This window comes from Hemitrygon akajei, unplaced genomic scaffold, assembly GCF_048418815.1.
Source record: "Hemitrygon akajei unplaced genomic scaffold, sHemAka1.3 Scf000115, whole genome shotgun sequence".
Lineage (NCBI taxonomy): Eukaryota > Metazoa > Chordata > Chondrichthyes > Myliobatiformes > Dasyatidae > Hemitrygon > Hemitrygon akajei.
The window spans coordinates 708,652-725,450 of record NW_027332001.1 but is presented as its reverse complement, the minus strand read 5'-3'; the positions used below and the strand labels follow the sequence as shown (position 1 = coordinate 725,450).

General features: G+C 44.5%; 1 protein-coding gene across 1 annotated transcript; it reads left to right on the top strand.

Annotated features, from left to right (window-relative positions):
• The first annotated feature begins 2,170 nt into the window (after nucleotides 1-2,170).
• On the top strand, nucleotides 2,171-3,880 carry LOC140723485 (uncharacterized). The gene has a single exon (XM_073038054.1). It carries the CDS (start codon nucleotides 2,171-2,173, stop codon nucleotides 3,878-3,880), a length of 1,710 nt encoding a protein of 569 aa, XP_072894155.1.
• The last annotated feature ends 12,919 nt before the right edge of the window (nucleotides 3,881-16,799 follow it).

Sequence of the window (16,799 nt, the reverse complement as noted above, 5' to 3'; positions counted from 1 at the left end):
TATTGTCTACATGGACGTTAGCAAGGCACTTGACAAAGTCTCATATGGGAGGTTGGTCAAGAAGGTTCAGTCACTCAGCATTCAAGCTGAGATAGCAAATTGGATGAGACACCGGCTTTGGGAGAAGTCAGAGTTTGGTAGCAGATGGTTGCCTCTCTGACTGGGGGGCATATGACTAGTGGTGTACCATAGGGATCAGTGCTGGATCTTGTTGTTTGCCATCTATATCAGTAATCTGGATGTTAACATGGGTAGCCGTATCAGCTAATTTGTGGATGAAAACAAGACTGCGGGTTTAGCAGACTGATAGAAGACTATCGTGGCTTGCAGTGCGAGCCGGACCAGGTGGAGAAATGGTGTGAGAAATGGAAAATGGAATTTAATGCAGACAATTTCGAGGTATTACACTTTGGTAGGATCTACCAGGATAGGTCTTACACAGTGACTGATAGGGCACTGTGGAGTGTTGTTGAAGAAAGGGATGGGACTATAGGTATATAATTCACTGAAAGATGTGTCACAGTTCGATAGGGACAAAAAGAAAGAATTTGGCACATAGGCCTTCATAAAACAAAGTACTGAGTACAGGAGATGGATGTTATGTTGACGTTGTACAAGGCAATGATGAGCCCTTATTTGGAGTATTGTGTGTAGTTTTGGTCACCATCCTACAGGAAAGACGTAAAAAAAGTTGGAAGAGTTCCGAGAAAATTCGCAAGGATGTTGCCAGGGCTGGAGGATTTGGGTTATAAGGAGAGCTTGAACTGGACTTTATTCTTTGGAACGCAGAAGATTAAGGGGAGAATTGATGGAAGTATACCAAAATTATGAGCGCATAGATAAGGTAAATTCAAGCTGGCTTGTTCTATTGAGATATGGTGGGACCAAACGTCATGGGTTAGGAGTGAAAGGTGAAACATTAAGGTCAACATGAGGCGAAACGTCATCATGTCATTATGCGAGTGTGGAATGAGCAGCCAGCGCAAGTGGTGCATGCGAGATCGATTTCAGCATGTTAGAGGTTTGTACAGGTACCTGGATGGTAGCGATATGAGAGTGGGCAGATGGCCAACGGGCCTGTTTCCGTCTTGTACATTCTATGACTCTGTTACAAGAACCTGAAATAATACTAATATTCATTCTAAATCCTTTGAACAGCTGTATGGATCAACCATTCTTCTCAGCAGGTTATACTTACATGGATTTAAAAATGTTGCACTTTAAATTGACAGTACATGAAAGGAAGTCAACATAGGTTACTTGTGTGAGATTGTTTCAGTGGCTCTGGGGCCAGGCACCAATGCAGCTCAGTGGAAACAGGGAATAATACCAATTCGAGAGTCAGATTGAGCCAAGTCACAGATTGGAGACAGCAGAAACATAGAGAAAAAAAATCCAACAGCACAATACAGGCCCTTCGGCCTACAAAGCTGTACCGAACATGATATTACCTGAGAAATTACCAGGGGTGGCCATAGCCCTCTAATTTTCTGAGCTCCATATACCTGCCCAGGAGCCTCTTAAAGACCCTATTATATCCGCTTCTACCACCGTCGCCGTCAGCCCATTCCACACATTGACCAATCTCTGCGTAAAATCTTACGCCTGATAACGCGTCTGCAACGATTCTTATAGAGACAGGAGGAGCATCAGAGAATTTGATGGGCATTCCAGACACCAGCACTGTGCCCAGTTAGAAGGTCATTTCTCTCTCCAACTTGGTTTGAACTTCACTGTAACAGTGTGATGTCAGATCACACCTTGGCCACCAAAGTGATCTAATCTTAAATGCTGTCCTTCACCCATTGATTGATTTTGGGTTTGTTTGTTTTTTCAGGTTAAACACGACAAGGAATTTGTCTACGGGAATCTCGAACACAACACGCCAGTCTCGCTGTGTCTGCCCAGATATTTAAAAATTGGAGCGGGCTATTCATGCAATCATCCTTTCTGCTCATTTCCCGATCCTACCTGTTTCGACTGGGAAGGGACTCGCTCGGTCATCTGACCTACTGGCATACCCGTCATTTTACACCGGGGAGCGGCCGTTCATCTGCTCAGACTGTGGGAAGGGATTCACTCGGTCATCCCACTTACGGACACACCAGTCAGTTTACACTAAGGAGAGGGCAGTCACCTGTTGAATTTGTGGGGAAGGTCATCTGACGTAATGGCAGATCAGCGAGTTCACACTGGAGAGGGGCCATTCACCTGCTCAGTCTGTGGGAAGGGATTCACTCAGTCATCTCACCTACTGAAACACCAGCCAGTCCACACTGGGGAGAGGCCATTCACCTGCTCAGTCTGTGGGAAAGGATTCACTAAATCATCTCACCTACTCAAACACCAGTCAGTCCACACTGGGGAGAAGCCGTTCACCTGCTCAGACTGTGGGAAGGGGTTCACTAAATCATCTCACCTACTCAAACACCAGTCAGTCCACACTGGGGAGAAGCCGTTCACCTGCTCAGACTGTGGGAAGGGATACACTCGGTCCTTTCAGCTGAAGGCACATCGGAGACTTCACACTGGGGAGAGACCAAACATCTGTTTTTTGTGTGGGAAGGGGTTCACTCAGTTATCTAACCTAAAAGCACACGAGTCAGTTCACGCTGGGGAGAGGCCGTTCACCTGCTCAGACTGTGGGAAGCGATTCACTCGATCATCTCACCTGAAAGAACATCAGAGTGTTCACACTGGGGAGAGGCCGTTCACCTGCTCAGACTGTGGGAAGGGATTCAGTCAGTCATCCTCCCTGCGGAGACACCAGTTAATTCACTCTGGGGAGAGGCGATTCTCCTGCTCCGACTGTGGGAAGGGATTCAATCGATCATACGACCTACAGAAGCACCAACATGTTCACACTGGGGAGAGGCCGTTCACCTGCTCAGACTGTGGGAAGGGATTCAGTCAGTCATCCTCCCTGCGGAGACACCAGTTAATTCACTCTGGGGAGAGGCGATTCTCCTGCTCCGACTGTGGGAAGGGATTCAATCGATCATACGACCTACAGAAGCACCAACATGTTCACACTGGGGAGAGGCCGTTCACCTGCTCAGACTGTGGGAAGGGATTCAGTCAGTCATCCTCCCTGCGGAGACACCAGTTAATTCACTCTGGGGAGAGGCGATTCTCCTGCTCCGACTGTGGGAAGGGATTCAATCGATCATACGACCTACAGAAGCACCAACATGTTCACACTGGGGAGAGGCCGTTCACCTGCTCAGACTGTGGGAAGGGATTCAGTCAGTCATCCTCCCTGCGGAGACACCAGTTAATTCACTCTGGGGAGAGGCGATTCTCCTGCTCCGACTGTGGGAAGGGATTCAATCGATCATACGACCTACAGAAGCACCAAAATGTTCACACTGGGGAGAGGCCGTTCACCTGCTCAGACTGTGGGAAGGGATTCAGTCAGTCATCCTCCCTGCGGAGACACCAGTTAATTCACTCTGGGGAGAGGCGATTCTCCTGCTCCGACTGTGGGAAGGGATTCAATCGATCATACGACCTACAGAAGCACCAACATGTTCACACTGGGGAGAGGCCGTTCACCTGCTCAGTCTGTGAGAAGCGATTCACGCGGCCATTCGACCTACAAAGCCACCGGCGAGTTCACACTGGGGAGAGGCCGTACACCTGCTCAGTTTGCGGAAAAGGATTCACTTTCTCATCTCACCTACAGACACACCAGTCAGTTCACACTGGGGAGAGGTCATTCATCTGTTCAGTCTGTGGGAAGACATTCACTCAGTCATCTAACCTACAGAGACACCAGCGAGTTCACAGTGGGGAGCGGCCGTTCACCTGCTCAGTTTGTGGGAAGGGACTCACTCAGTCATCTAATCTACTGAGACACCAGCGAGTTCACACTGGGTAGAGGCCGACTTTCGGGAGAGATACTCTCAGTCATCTCCACCAAATGTGCATCATTGAGTTCACACTGGGGAGAGACTGTTCACCCGTTGTGAATGTGTAATCTAACCTTGTGACAACTGGAGTTTAATGTTCTGGATCTGAGACAAATAAATCAGTTCTATTTTAAACTCTGTCTCCGGTACTTAGTGAATTTATAACACACCTAGTGTACAGTAGAGTCAACTCAGGCCAGCTGGACCCTGCCAGTGATTCTGTTCCACAACAGTCCTTTTAAATCCTCCCGGTTTTCCCCTCTCACTCTCCCTGTGGTGATGGGTTCCAAACAGTCACCACTCTGTGGGTGAAGAGGCTTCCCTTGAATTATCTGCAGACTGAAGAAGACGAGCTGACTGCAGTTCTGTCTGACATCTTCTTCGCCCCTCTCATCTCTGGACTGAGGAAGAATGACTTTGGTAGTTAACCTCCTTATTCACGACTCATTTCCACATTATGTGTCATTTTCCCTGCTTCTAAAGGTTGTTGAAAACACCACTGTCCTTTAAAGACTGAAGGCAGAATGGGGAACCACCTGTCGGATGTTCAACGAAGCAGGGTCAGGAGAAGGAGATGAGGAGATGAGATGATGAGGAGAAGGGAATCAGCAGCGGGTTTTGGCAACGAATGACAGAGTAGCAACATTTGGAAGCAGATTGACAGAAAAAATCTTTCGTTTGTCTGACTGATGAGACAAAGAATAACTGTGGTGAGGTGTTCCACTACTCGTGGAACACGTGTGTGTTGGGAATGGTTTTATCTATTGAGGGAATTGTTCCTGCTCGTATATCCTGTATTATTATATCCGGATGGTTATTATGGATTGTCCTATCTGAAATAATGTATTGATTGTCTATAATTTGTAAGACTCTAAAACTAGATCAGGCTTGAATTTATGGTGCCTTTATGAAGTGATAGAGGACATTCATGAGTTCGTGTTTTAAAGATTTTGGTGAATGATATTTGCCACTTGATTGTACTTTTGTAAGTAATCAGATTGAGTTAAACTGCTGCAGGATCCTGAAATGTCTTGGATTGTGTCTGGTTTCTCTTGGCATTTTCTGCATTTACTGCTTTGTTTGTTGGTATTTCATGTATTTTCGATTTATTTTCCCTTTGTTGACCACCTTGTCCTGTATTTCCACATGAACCCCTCTGTTTCTGGGAAGAGGTCTCCAACACCCAGTCAGGTGCTCAATGCTTCTTTGTCACCATCTCGTCTGCTCAGATCGTTGGGATGTCTCCCATGGAGGGTCATACTCATTCCACTGTTTAATGTTTTCTTCCGTATTGATTATGTATTTTTCTGAGTTGGCCTCTCGTGTACGTGTTCTGGTCTGTATTTCTTATCACGATTGCATATACACACATAGAGTGCTGAATCCTTTTTATTTTGGATGAAAATATATGCAGAAGTTTTAACTGTCTGTTGTGTGATTATTGTTTTTTTTCATGTTTGTTATTCCTCTTCCTCCTTCTGTCCAAGGTAGTGTTATTTCAAGTGGCTTTCAGTGTAAATAGTCCTTTCTAAAGCTTTCTAAAGTTCTTATTTATCCTTGTAAATTGGACTGACTGAAATGGGACCAAGATATTTTTATTTAAAAAAATGTCAATGTCGGTTCTGATGAAAGTGTTTATTGCCTTTGCTTATTGGCTTTTTTAAAGCCTTGAACTAAATTTTGTCAAGGGTTTTCCCTATTTGCACTATTTTCTATTTTCTTTGCTTGTTGATATTCCAGATACGTGGGTATCAAGAGTCCCGAGGAAGGATCTTGGCCCGAAATGTTGATTCCCATCCATAGATGCTGCCTGACATGCTGAGATCCTCCAGCACTTTGTGTGTAGTTCTCTAGATTTCTTGCATCTGCAGGTCCTCTTGTTTCCCAGATACTTATATGTTTCTTGAGAGAACAAGCTGGTAGTGGGGTTGTGTGGCTCTGTTGGTAAAATATTAAATAAAATAATTAGAAAGAGGTGGCATAGGGTTTGAATGTGTAGAATCTGTGGGTAAAATTAAGGAATAGCAAATGTAAAAAGTAATCGATGGGAATTGTATAGAGATTTCCAAACAGTAGTGAAGTATGTGGTCCACCAATTACAAAGGGAGATAGAAAATGCGTGCCAAAAGGGCAATGTTACAATAGTCATGGGGGATTGTCATGCAGGTGATTAGGAAAATCAGGATGGTGTTCGTCTCAGGAGGAGGAATACCTAGAATGCCTACAAGATGCATTTTTAGAGCAGCTCGTGATTGAGCCCACTTGCGGATCAGCTATTCTGGATTGGGTGATGTAACGAACCGGAATTAATTAGGTCACTTAATTTCAAAGAACCCTTAGGGACAAGAGATCTTAATCCGATCAAATTCATCCTGACATGAGAGAAGGAGAAGCAAAAGTCTGATGTGGAATAATTAGAGAGGCATGAGAGAAAAATTGGTCAAAATAGATTTGAAAAGATCACGGGCAGAGATGAAAACAGAGCAGCAATGGCTGACATTTCTGGAAGCAATTCGGAAGGCACAGGATGTACACACCACAACGAGGAAGTAGTATTCCAAAGGGAAGGTGACAAAACCGTGGCTGATAAGAGAAACCAAAGAAAACGTAAAAACCAAGGAGAGGGCATAGAGCAAAAATTACTAGGAAGTTAGAGGATTGGAAAGCTTTTAAAGACAAACAGAATGCAACTAAAATAATTAAGAAGGAAAAGATGGAATACATCAGAGAGCTAGGTAGTAATATTAAAGAGAATACCAAATTTTTCTTCAACTACATATAGTGTAAAAGAGAGGCGGAAGTAATCGGGGCAACACGGGACTGCAGAAGATGGAAGTGAACTCTTTAGAGGATTAACAAAGAGGTTAGAGAGTATTTGTTATAGAGAGTGCAATGAAGATTCATCAGACTGATCCCTGGAGTGGTGGGGTCATCATATGAAGAAATATCAAATATGATAACCCTTTCATTTAAAGAATCGAGGAGTGAGAGGAGAACACATTGAAATGCACAACATCCTTACCGGTTGAACCAGGGATCCCAGTCTCTGAAAAAGGGGGTGGACTGAAAGATGATGCTGGACAGGTAATAATGGGGTTGGGGTGCAAAGTGATGGCAGATGAACGGAGTAAGTATTGTACGTCAATCTTATCCCTCGAAGGCACCAGCAGGAATATGGAAGTCCCAGATGTCAGTGCTCAGAATGTGTAAAGTTACGTTACACGGGAAAAGATTCTTGGGAAACAGAGATGGTCTGAAGGTAAATAGGTCACCTGGACCAGATGGAGTACACCCCAGAGATCTGAAAGAGGTGACTGAAGAGATGTGGAGGTATTAGCAATGATTTTTTCAAGAATCGTTAAGGAAATAAGATCCTAAGAAGTTTTTTTCCTTCACTACTCCCCCTCTCGCAGTTTCACCTGTCACCGACCACTTCTTCCATCCCTTCACCCTCACACTTCTTCCACCCCTTTCATCCTCACACTTCACTACTCCCCCTCTCGCGGTTTCACCTGTCACCGACCACTTCTTCCACCCCTTCACCCCCACACTTCTTCCTCTGACGTCTCATCTTCCCCCCCCCCCCACCCCGTCCTGATGAAGGGTCTCTGCCCGAAACGTCGACTGTTTACTATTTCCCATATATGCTGCCTGGCCTCCGAGGTTCCTCCAGCATTTTGTGTCTGTGTTGCTTGGATTTCCAGCGTCCACAGATTTTCTCCTGTTTTGGATAAAACCAGAAGCGGGGTCACGTAATATAGCAAGAAAACTGTGGGAAGTGAGAGGATTGGAAAGCTTTTACATAAACAACAGGAGACAAATAAAAACACACACAGGAGAGAGACAAGATGATAAATTAAGGTAAGTGAGCCAATAATATCGTATCAAAAGTTGCTCAGATATACAAAAAGTAAAAGAGAGGCAAGAGTTGATATTGTACCGCTGGAAGATGATAGAGCAGTTAGTAATAGAGCAAAGAAATAGCGGCCGAATGTAACAAGTATTTTGTGTCAATCTTCACTGTGCAAGACACTCGCAGTATAAGACAATAAGACATAGGAGCAGAATTAGGCCATTCAGCCCATCAAGTCTGTTCTGCCGTTCTATCATGGCTGATCCCGGTTCTCTCTCAACCCCATGCTCCTGCCTCCTCGGCATATCCTGTAATGACCTGACTGATCAGTAAATTATTAGCTTCTGCCTAAAATGTACCCACAGACTTGTCCCCCACCGCCGTCTGTGTCAGAGAATTCCACAGATTCACTGCTCTCTGACTAAATAAAATCCTCTTTAACAACTCCAAAAGGTCGCTCCTCAGTTTTGAGGTTGTGCCCTCCGTTATGGCTACCCCCACCATACGAAAATTCCTTTCCTCATCCACGCTATCCAGACCTTTCCACATTCGGTGGGTTTCAGTGAGATTTAACACCCCGACCCACATTTATTAAACATATGTCAGTGCAGGAGTACAGGCCCAAGGCTGGAAACGTTCCTCGTATCTTAACCCCTTCATTCCCGGAATCATGTTCTTGAACATCCTCTGGACTCTTTCCAACGACAACCCACCTTTTCTGAGATATGGGTCCCAAATATTCTAAGTGCGGCTTAAGTAGTGTCTTATAAACACCAGTATTATCTCCTTGCTTAGATATTCTACATCACTTTAAGTTAATGCCAGCATTGCATTTGCTTTCTTTACCACAGGCTCAACCTGTAAATTAACCTTCTGGGAGTCTTGCCCGAAGACTCATATTTCCTTCTGTATTTCCGCTTTTGAAGTTTTTCCCAGTCAGATTCACCATTGTTCCTTTTCCCAAAATGCATTATCGTACATTTCGAAATATTGTATTACATCAGCCATTTTTTGCCCGTTCTTCAAATTTGTCTGTGTCCTGCTGCAATCGCATTGCTTCCTCAACATTACCAACGCCTCCACCAATCTTTGTATCATCCACAAACCTTGCCACAAAGCCATCAGTTCCATTATCCAAATCATTGACAAACAATGTAAAAAGTAGCGGACCGAATACTGACCCCTGAAGACCACTAATTACTGCTGGCCAACCAGAAAAGGCTCCTTTTATTCCCACTCGCTGCCTCTTGGCTGTCAGCCATTCCTCTGTCCATGCCAGTATTACTTCTGACTTTTATCCTATTAAGCAGTTTCATGTGTGACACCTTATCAGATGCCTTCTGAAAATGCAAGTAAATGATATCCGCTGCCTCTCGTTTGTCCATCCTGCTTATGACTTCCTCGAAGAAATCTCACACATTTGTCAGGCAAGATTTCCCTATGCAGAAACTATGAGGTTAAGCTAACTGGACTATAATTTGCTTTCTTTTGCCTTCCTCCCTTCTCAAAGAGTAAAATGACTTTTGCATTCTTCTGGTCCTCCGGGACCATGCCAGGATCCAGTGATTCTTGAGAAGTCATGACCACTGCGCCTGTTATCTCTTATGCAACCTCTCTCAAGACTCCGGGATGTAGTCCATCTGGTCCAGGAGACTTATCCACTTTAAGAACCTGAGTTTGCCTAACACATTTCCGTTTGTAATAGCAATGACACTCTTTCTGGCACACTACCAGTGTCTTCCACGGAGAAGACGGATGCAAAATACCTACCAAGTTCATCTACCATCTCTTCCCCATTTCTACCAGATGAGCATCATTTCCCAGTGGTCCAATATCAACTCTCGCCTCCCTTTCGCATTTTTATAATGGTTTATTGAATTGTCTAGTTTGCTCTCATATTTCACCTTTCCCCTTCATATAGCTTGTTTTTTTAGTTGCCTGTTCTAGATTTTAAAAGCTACCCAAGCGTAGACGCCAAGTCATTGAGTGTATTTTAAAGGGATGTTCAAAGATTATGGGGAGAAGGCAGGAGAATGGGTTTGCGAGAGGTAATCAATTGGACAGGAAGGAATGGCGGAGTAGACTCGATTGGCTGAGCAGCCTCTGTCTCATATCTCATGGCTCATGGTCTGAAGAAGAGGCCAGTGAGGTTGCATTAGGATTAGGGTATTGCTCGGGTATCCATGCCTGGATTATTGTATTCAGTTTTGGTCGTTCTGCTATAGGAAAGAGGACGCTAAGCTAGAATAAGGGCAGAAAAGATTTACGAGAATGCTGCCAATACTCGAGGGACTGAGGTCTGGAGAGAGGTCGGGCAGGTAGGGATTTCACACCTTGAAGTGCTGGAGATTGAGGTGACATTATGCAGGTGTTCCAAACTATAAGTGTACAGAAATGGGGAATGTGCGCAGTTGAGCGAACTCAGCCTTGTCTCCTTGTAGCGACTGAGGATGAGAGGTGACCTGATAGAGGTGTATAAGATAATGAGAGGCATTGATCGTGTGGATAGTCAGCGGTTTGTTCCAAGGGCTAAAATGGCTGCCACAGTGGGCACAGTTTTAAGGTGTTTGGAAATAGGTACAGAGGAGATGTCGGGGTACGTTTTTACACAGCGAGTGATAAGTGCATGGAATGGGCTCCGGCAGTGTTCGTGCAGGGGGAAACGACAGGGTCTTTTAACAGCCTCCTGGATAGGTGCATGGAGCTTAGAAAAATAGAGGGCTATGGGTAACCCCAGTAATTTATAAGGTAGGGACATACTCGGCACAACTTTGTGGGCTAAAGGGCCTGTATTGTGCTGTAGGTTTTATATGTATTTCTGTTTATTTTTCTTCCGCCCCTTTTTTGTAGAATCAACAACCAGAGAGCACCGGTTTTAAGGTGAGGGAGGATTGATTTAATAGGGATCCCAGGGGAAAATTATTAATCCACTCCCCCTTCCGGTTCATTGTTTAACTAACACGATGAGTGCACTCTCAGGTTGGCGGAGCAACAACTCAAATTACATTCGGGTAGCATGAGCATCGATATCTTTAACTTCTATCTCCACCTTTTCATTTCATCAACCCACACGCCAGTCTCCTCCATTCTGTCTCCTCACTTCTCTCTTCTCCACTGCGGATCGTCTCCCTCTGGTTCCCCTTTACTTTCCCATTGTCCGCTCTCCTCTCCTATCAGTTTCCTCCTTTTCAGCCCTTTGCATTTTCCACCAACCACCTCACAGCGTCTCACTTCATCTCCCACCTCCCCCACCCACTCACCTTCACTCTTATCTGGCTTCACCTATCATCTACCAGCTTGGACTCTTTCCACTTCCCGCACCATCTTATTCCGGCCTCTCCCGATTTCCAGTCCTGATGAAGGGTCCCGGCAGGAAATCTCTGTTTTGCTTTATCCCCCTCTATAGAAGCTACCTGACCTCCTGACTTCCTCCAACATTTTGTATATGTTACTCTGCATCTCCAACATCTGCAGAATCTCATCGGGACAGAGTGCAGAATGCGGAGACGACATCGGGTCTCACTAATGTCGAGGAGGCCACACTAGCAAAACTGGAAACGATGGATAACCCCAACAGTCACGATGCTGAAAAGTTGCCTCATATGGAAGGACTGTTTGGGACTCTGACTCGTGGTGAGGAGAGTGGTTAGGGGCAGGTCTGGAACTTCATCGACTTGCAGCCCCTGCACTCCTCCTTATCGCTGTAAACCTCTCCCTTTTGTGGACAACACTGCCACTTGGTGGTGATTTACCACAATAACAGGACCCCCTGACTTGTGGACTCCATTGTCAACCAGGTGGCGCTCTGACGCAATAACGCTGAGAGACAAAAATGTGACGCTGCAGCCTGTTGAAATGTTTATTCAAGATTCAGGGTTGTTTAATTCCATTTCCAGCAGACACGTGTAAATGAGGTCGAAATAATTATTACTCCGGCTCCAATACAGCACAAAAACATAATAGTAACAACATATATCCACAGCTTATATACTGTGCACGGACTGATTGTATGTCCATAAAGTGACGCTCGGCATAGGATGCCTGCATAGGATGACAGACAGGAAATGATAAAGTAGAGGTGTTTGGTGTTGTGGAAGGGTGGGTTAGAGGGTAGAGATATTTATCAGCTTTACTGCTTGGGAAAAGTAGCTGTCTCAGAGGCTGGTAGTCCTGGTGAGGATCCTGCGCATCTACCCACCAATGAGAGTGAGATGAGTAGTCCATGAGTGGGATGGGTGGAGGTAGATTGTGAAAATTAGATTGGTGCTTGATCTCAAGAGAGGGCATTTGGAAAATACTAATGAGATGCTTTTAGAATAGCTTGTAATTGTGCCCTATTGAGAAATGTTGATTCTGGATTGGGTGTTGTCCAAAGAACCAAATTGGGTTAGGGAGCTTATGGTAAAGGAACCATGTTGACGCTGTGATCATAACATGTTACAATTCACCCTGCACTTTGAGAGGGGAAAGGTACAACAAGATGCATCATTATTAATAGGGTGAGGGGAACTACGGAGGCACGGGAGAGGAGATTACTAAAGTTGATTGAAGGGGCACTAGCAGGGATGATGGCAGAATAGCAATGGCTGGAGTTGCTCCACCTGACATCCTCAGGGTTGAAGAGAAACACATCATATTCCAACTGCATAGCTCCAATCTGAAAGCATGAATATCGATTTCTCCTTCCAGTAAAAAAAAATTACGGCCCACCTTTCCTTCTACTTTCTCCCGAGTAACGTAACTTTACACATTCTGACCACTGACATCTGGGACTTCCATATTCCAGCCAGTGTCTTCTACAGATAAGAGTGATGTACGATACTTATTCAGTTCATCAGCCATCATCTTTCACCCTCACCCCATTACTACCTCTCCAGCATCATTCTCCAGTGGTTTGATATTCGCTTCTGTCTCTCTTTTACACTATATGTGCCTGAAGAAAAAATAGTATCCTCTTTAATATTACTGGCTAGCTCACCTAAGTATTCCATCTTTTCCTTCTTAATGATTTTAGTTGCATTCTGTTTGCTTTTAAAAGCTTCCCAATCCTCCAACTTCTAGTATTTTTTCTTCTGTGCCCTCTCTTTATTTTATGTGTTGTCTTTGGTTTCTCTTATCAGCCACGGTTTTGTCACCTTACCTTTAGAATACCACTTCCTCTCTGTGACTTCCGAATTGCTTCTAGAAATTCCAGCCATTGTTGCTCTGTTTTCATTCCTGCCCGTGTTCTTTTCAAATCAATTTTGACAATTTTTTCTCTCATGCCTCTCTAATTCTCTTTATTCCATATCTTTCTTTAGTTTCTCCTTCTCTAATGTCGGGGTGAATTTGATCATATTAAGATCACTTGTCCCGAAGGGTTCCTTGAACTCAAGTGACCTAATTAATTCCGGTTCATTACAACACCCAATCCAGAATAGCTGACCCCCCAAGTGGGCTCAATCACGAGCTGCTCTAAAAAAGCATCTTGTAGGCACCTTATCAGATGCCTTCTGAAAATCCAAGTAAATGATATCCACTGCCTCTCGTTTGTCCATCCTGCTTATGACTTCCTTCAGATCTGTAACAGACTTGTCAGGCAAGATTTCCCTGTGCAGAACCTATGCTGGCTTTGCCTTATTATATCATTAGTCTACTAGTACCCCAAAACCTCATCTGTTATCATGACTCCACACTTTCCCAGCCACTGAGGTTAGGCCTACTGGACTATAATTTGCTTTACTTTGCCTTCCTCCCTTCTCAAAGTGTTGATAGACATTTGCAATCTTCCTGTCCTCCAGGACTATGCCAGGATCAAGTGATTCTTGACGTGTCATGAACAATGCATCTGTTATCTTTCCAGCAACCTCTCTCAGGACTCTGGGATGTAGTCCATCTGGTCCAGGTGACTTATCCACTTTAAGAACCTGAATTTGCCTAGCACGTTTTCCTTTGTAATAGCAATGGCACTCACTCCTGCTCCCTGACACTCACGGATCTCTGGCACACTGGTGGTGTCTTCCACAGACAAGACGGATGCAAAGTACCTATCAAGTTCATCTACCATCTCTTCCCCATTTGTACCCCATGAGCATCATTTTCCAGTGGTCCAATATCAACACTCGCCTCCCTTTCGTATATTTTATAACTGGTTTATATTATTGTATAGTTTGCTGTCATATTTCACCTTTCCCCTTATAGCTTTTATTTTTAAATTTGCCTGTTGTTGGATGTTAAAAGCTACCCAATTATCCAACTTACTACTCACTTTTAATACTTTATATGTTTTTATACAGTCCTTAACTTCCTTTGTCAGCCACGATAGCCTAGCCCCGCTGTTTGAGAACTACGTCTGTGGGACATATCTATCCTGCACATTATGAACTATTCCCAGAAACGTCAGCCATTTCTGCTCTGGCGTCATCTCCACCAGCATCCTCCAATCCACCTGGGGAATCACCTCTCTCACGCCTCTGAAATTCCCTTTCATTCCATTGCGATACTACGCATGTGACCTGTGCTTGTCCCTCACAAATTGCAGTAGGAATTCAATTATATTATGATCACTGCCTTCTAATGGTTCCTTTACATTAACCTCCCTAATAAGATCTGGGTTATTACACAGCACCCAATGTAAGATAGCAGTTTCCCGAGCAGGCTCAACCATCAGCTGCTCTAAAAAGCCATTTTGTTAGCATTCAATACATCCCCTCTTTTGCGATCTCACTCCAATCTGACTTTCCCAATCCTCCTGCAGATTGAAGTCACCCACTACAGTTGTGTCGTTAAATTTATTACATAAATGCCAAACATTCAGCAGTACCTGGGGCAGAAGTGAGGATACATGCTTTTACCAAGGAGAGAAAGTGTTTTTGAAGCTGAAAGGCCTGAAGGTAGATAAGACACTGCAGAGTTCAGAAAGCGGTAGCTGAAGAGATTGTGAAGGCATTAGAGTCATAAAACACTACAACACAGGAAAATGCCATTCGGCCAGTCTAGTCCGTGCTAAAGCATTCATCTTCCGAGTTCCAACAACTTCCACCTGGACCATAGCCCTCCATATGCTTCTCATCCAGTGACCTAAGCAAACTTCTCTTAAAGATTACAATCGTCCCTGCCACTTGCTCTGCAGCTCGGTGCACACTCACCCCGCCTCTGAATGAAGAAGTTCCCCCTTAGTTTTCTCTTCAAGTGATGAGTAATGATCTATCACAAATCACTAGATTTTGGAACGGTTCTGGTGGACCAGAAATTTGCAAATGTCACTCCACTCTTTAAGAAGAGAGGGGGCACAAGAAAGAAAATTATTGGACAGTTAGTCTGACCTTAGTGGTCAGGAAGATGTTAGAGTGTACTAAGAGTGTGTTTTTTGGGCACTGTAATTGGTTAAACATGATGAAGTAGGCCAAAGTCAGCCGGATTCTTTCAAGGAAATCTTGACTGACAAATCTCTTGGAATACTTTGCGGAAATAACAGGCAAGATAGATAAAGCAGAGGCAGTGTATATTGTTTGCTTGGATTTTCAGATGATCTTCAACAAGGTACCCCATGCAAGGCTTATTGAGAAAGTAAGGAGGCATGGGATCCAAGGGCACATTGCTTTGTGCATCCAGAACTGGCTTGCTCACAGAAGACAAAGAGTGGTTGTAGACTGGTCATATTCTGCATGGAGGTCGGTGACCAGTGGTCTGCCTCCGGGATCGGTTCTGGGACCGCTACCCTTCGTGACTTTTATAAATGACCTGGATGAGAAAGTGGAGGTACGGGTTAGTAAATTTGCTGATGACACAAAGGTTGGCTTAGGTTGCAGAGGGATATTGATAGTCTGCAAACCTGGGCTGAGAAGTGGCAAATGGAGTTCAACCCAAAGAAGTGTGATGTGCTTCATTTTCTTCGGTCAAATATGATAGAATATAGTATTAATGGTAAGCCTCTTGGCAGTGTGGAGGAACAGAGGGATCTTGGGGACGGAGTCCATAGGACAGTCAAAGCTGCTATGTAGGTTGACTCTGTGGTTAAGAAGCCATACTGTGCATTGGCCTTAATCAACCGCAGGAATGAGTTTAAAAGCGGAGATGTAATGTTGCAGCTATATAGGACTTTGGTCAGACCCCACTTGGAGTACTGAGCTCAGTTCTGGTCACCAAACTACAGGAAGGATGGGGAAGCCATAGAAAGGGTGCAGAGGAGATTTACGAGGATGTTGTTTGGATAGGGGAGCATGCCTTTTGAGAATAGGTTGAGTGAACTCAGTCTTTTCTCCCTGGAGTGATCAAGGATGAGAGGTGACCTGATAGAGGTGTTTAAGAAAATGAGAGACATTGATCGTGTGGATAGTCAGAGGCTTTTTCCCAGGGCTGAAATTGCTAGCACGAGAGGGCATAGTTTGAAGATGCTTGGAAGTAGGTACAGAGGAGATGTCAGGGGTAAGTTTTTTACACAGAGAGTGGTGAGTGCTTGGAATGGGCTGCCGGCAATGGTGGTGGAGGCGGACACGACAGGGTCTTTTAAGAGACTCCTGGATAGGTACACGGAGCTGAGAAAAATAGAGAACTGTAGGTAACCCTTGGCATTTCTAGAGCAAGGACATGTTCGGCATCGCATTGTGAGCCAAAGGGCCTGTAACGTGCTGCAGGTTTTCTATGTTTCTAAGGTGCTGCACGTGAGGCTGCTTAACAGGATCACAGCTCATGGAATTACAGGAAAGAAACTTGTACTGACAAGGGAGAAAGAGTCAGAATAATGTGGGCAATTCTGTTTTGCTGTCGGTAACTAATGCTGTTCTGCGGCAGGGGTCAGTATTGAGACCGCATCGTTTCATGCTAAATCTGAATGATATGGATGACGGAATTGATACCTTGGTGACGAACATTGCAGTTGATACAAAGATAGGTACGGGACAGGTAGTTTAGAGCAAAGCGGGAGTCTGCAGAAGGACTTCGATAGGTCTGGAGAATGCCAGCAAAGTAGAAGTTGAAATACAGTGTATGCAAGTCATGTACATTTGGTAGAAGTAATTGGCGTAGAAAAAAAAATAAATGGGAGAAACTTGAAA